Source organism: Electrophorus electricus, chromosome 2, assembly GCF_013358815.1.
Source record: "Electrophorus electricus isolate fEleEle1 chromosome 2, fEleEle1.pri, whole genome shotgun sequence".
Lineage (NCBI taxonomy): Eukaryota > Metazoa > Chordata > Actinopteri > Gymnotiformes > Gymnotidae > Electrophorus > Electrophorus electricus.
Window position 1 is genome coordinate 29,250,637 of NC_049536.1, and position 2,500 is coordinate 29,253,136.

Sequence of the window (2,500 nt, forward strand, 5' to 3'; positions counted from 1 at the left end):
CATGTCTGTTGTGCTGCGTCCAGTTAATCAATTCTCCAGTTGTCTAGCTCAGTTAACCAGTTCTCCACTTAAATTCTACAGTTTTTCAGTTCAATTAACTGGTTCTCATTCTTCTTAATCTGGAATTGGATCCTCTCTCTTACATGCGTGTGCATTTGTGTGTGTGTGTGTGTGTGTGTGTGTGTGTGTGTGTGTGTGTGTGTGTATGTGTGTGTATATGTGTGAGTGGGTGTGTGTTTGTGTGTGTGGTGGGTGTGTGTGCGCATGCGTGTGTGTGTGCATGTGTGTGTAGAGATGTACCTGCTGTTGGACTCTCCTGAAGTCTATCACTACCTGAGCCAGTCAGGCTGTGTGCTGGATAGCAGTCTAGATGATGAGCAACTCTTCCACAGTGTGATGGTGAGAGTTGTCTGCTCTGACTCTCTGCCCTGTCTTACTGCTTTGACTCTCTGCTCTGACTCTTTAGACTGACCCTCTGCCCTGACTCTCTGCTTTGACTCTCTGCTCTGACTCTTTGGACTGACCCTTTGCTGTGACTATCTGCTTTGCCTCTGCTCCAGGTCTCTCCTCTGTAAATACTGTCAACCTCTTTCTCATATTTTCATTGCAAAATAGACTTCAACCAATTAACCATCTCATGTAGAGTACAGTATTCCTTAGAATGATGGGGAAGTAGTTAACCTGGATAATGGTTTGGGTGCTTGTGAGTTAACCTGGATATGCAGATGTATTCAAATCTGGACCTAAAATCCAGTGCAGCACTGAATTTTGTAATTGTTATAATTGTCATTATTTTGTATAATGGATTTTCTATTTGTTATGACCTCCCACCTCCATGAAACATTACTAAAAATATAGGTACTCGCACTGAACCTGAAGGTGAAGTATGATAACAGTAGATGGATAAAGTTGTGGTGCCCTCTAGTGATTTTAACTCTCCTTTTACCTAAACATGAAACCACTAGAGGGCACCAAAACTTTATTTATCTTCTGTTCTGTTCTCTTCTCTTTGCATTTAAACTTTAAACAGGAAGGAAAGAAGACAATGCGTTGTAGTGTGTTGAGCTTAGCTGTGTGGAGGATTCTATGGTGAATTGTGTAGTGTGTTGTGGTGAGATGTGTGTGTGTGTGTGTGTGATGGTGTTCATCTGCTTGGTGGTGACAGGAGGCCCTGAAGGTCATGGAGTTTACAGATGAGGAGATTCGTGATGTGTTCAGACTGCTGTCTGGGGTCTTACACATCGGCAACATTGAGTTCATGACAGCAGGGGGTGCTCAGATCACCACTGACGGAGGTACGAGATTGCACTGTTTGTGCGATGCCAGTGATGTTTGGGATGTAATAGTGTAATCTGTGTGCTGGTAACATCAGGTGTGTGTCAGTTGTGTAAGCTTTGTGTCAGAAGTGTGTCAGTAATGTATGGTGAGTGTCAGTAATGTAATGTGTGTATCTATTGTGTCAGCTCTGTGTCGCAGACAGTCTGTGCGTCAGAGAAAGTCTGTGTGTCAGTACTGTCAGCTGTGTGTCACAGTCTGTGTCTTAGTAGTGTCAGTTGTATGTCACAGACAGGCTGTGTGTGTATTAAACACCTGTGTATGCTTCTGCAGTGATCAGTAATGTGAGTGAACTGCTGGGATTGGATGGGTTCCAGCTGTCTGAGGTTCTGACTCAACGCTCTATTATCTTGCGTGGGGAAGAGATCTGCTCACCGCTTACTGTGCAACAGGTATAAACACACACAAAAGCACACACACACACACACACCTGGGCAATAGTGGAGGCAGGAATAATGTGAAATTCTTGGGAGTAAGCCCCACACACGTTCTCGGGACAGGCTCTGACTTGCTCTGTGTGTGTCTGTGCCCTTTGAATACCTGGAGCTTTTCTGGACGAACCCTCCACACACACCCCCACACCACACATACACACACTCAAACAGCCCTGCCTGTACTGACATTGCCTCTCTGAAGCAAACCCACCCCTAGAAAGTGGCTTTGCGTGACTTGATACCATTTCCTGTTTGTTGACCCCTCAGACTCCTGCTATAAAAAATCAGTGATAAGATCTTGAGTAAAACAGCACAATAGAGTGAGAGATTGGAGACTGGAGACAGATTACAGGAGGGCAGGCAAGAGACAATTCACAGACACTAATGTGTCTGTGGCTCTAATGTGTCTGTGACTAATGTGGTTTAGGCCTCAGACCATGATGCTGTCTTCAAACCTTACAGCTCAGACAAATGCAAACTATCCATCAAGATCAGAGGTCCTCTGTGTCCCACTGAGATCTTGGCTCCTCTCTCTGCTGAAGTCAGGACACACATACACACGTCACTGAATGATGAATTACTCCACACCCCAAAACACACTGACTAAATGTAGTTTCACTCCGTTTAAAAGTGGGGTTTCACTTTGAACTCTTTACTAATGTAAGTGGTTGCTTAACTGGGGCACTGTGGTCTGGTTATTGCAGATTTCATAGTTTTAAACACACACACAG

At 44.5% G+C, this 2,500-nt stretch overlaps 1 protein-coding gene across 1 annotated transcript in view; it reads left to right on the top strand.

The window, feature by feature from the left end:
* Positions 1 to 2,500, top strand: part of myo10l3 (myosin X, like 3) — a 48,615-nt gene that overhangs the window by 18,275 nt on the left and 27,840 nt on the right. Inside the window, exons 8-10 of the mRNA XM_035521814.1 lie at positions 293 to 399; positions 1,166 to 1,295; positions 1,609 to 1,727. Of these exons, the coding sequence (XP_035377707.1) occupies positions 293 to 399; positions 1,166 to 1,295; positions 1,609 to 1,727 (356 nt within the window). The remainder of the gene's footprint in view (positions 1 to 292; positions 400 to 1,165; positions 1,296 to 1,608; positions 1,728 to 2,500) is intronic.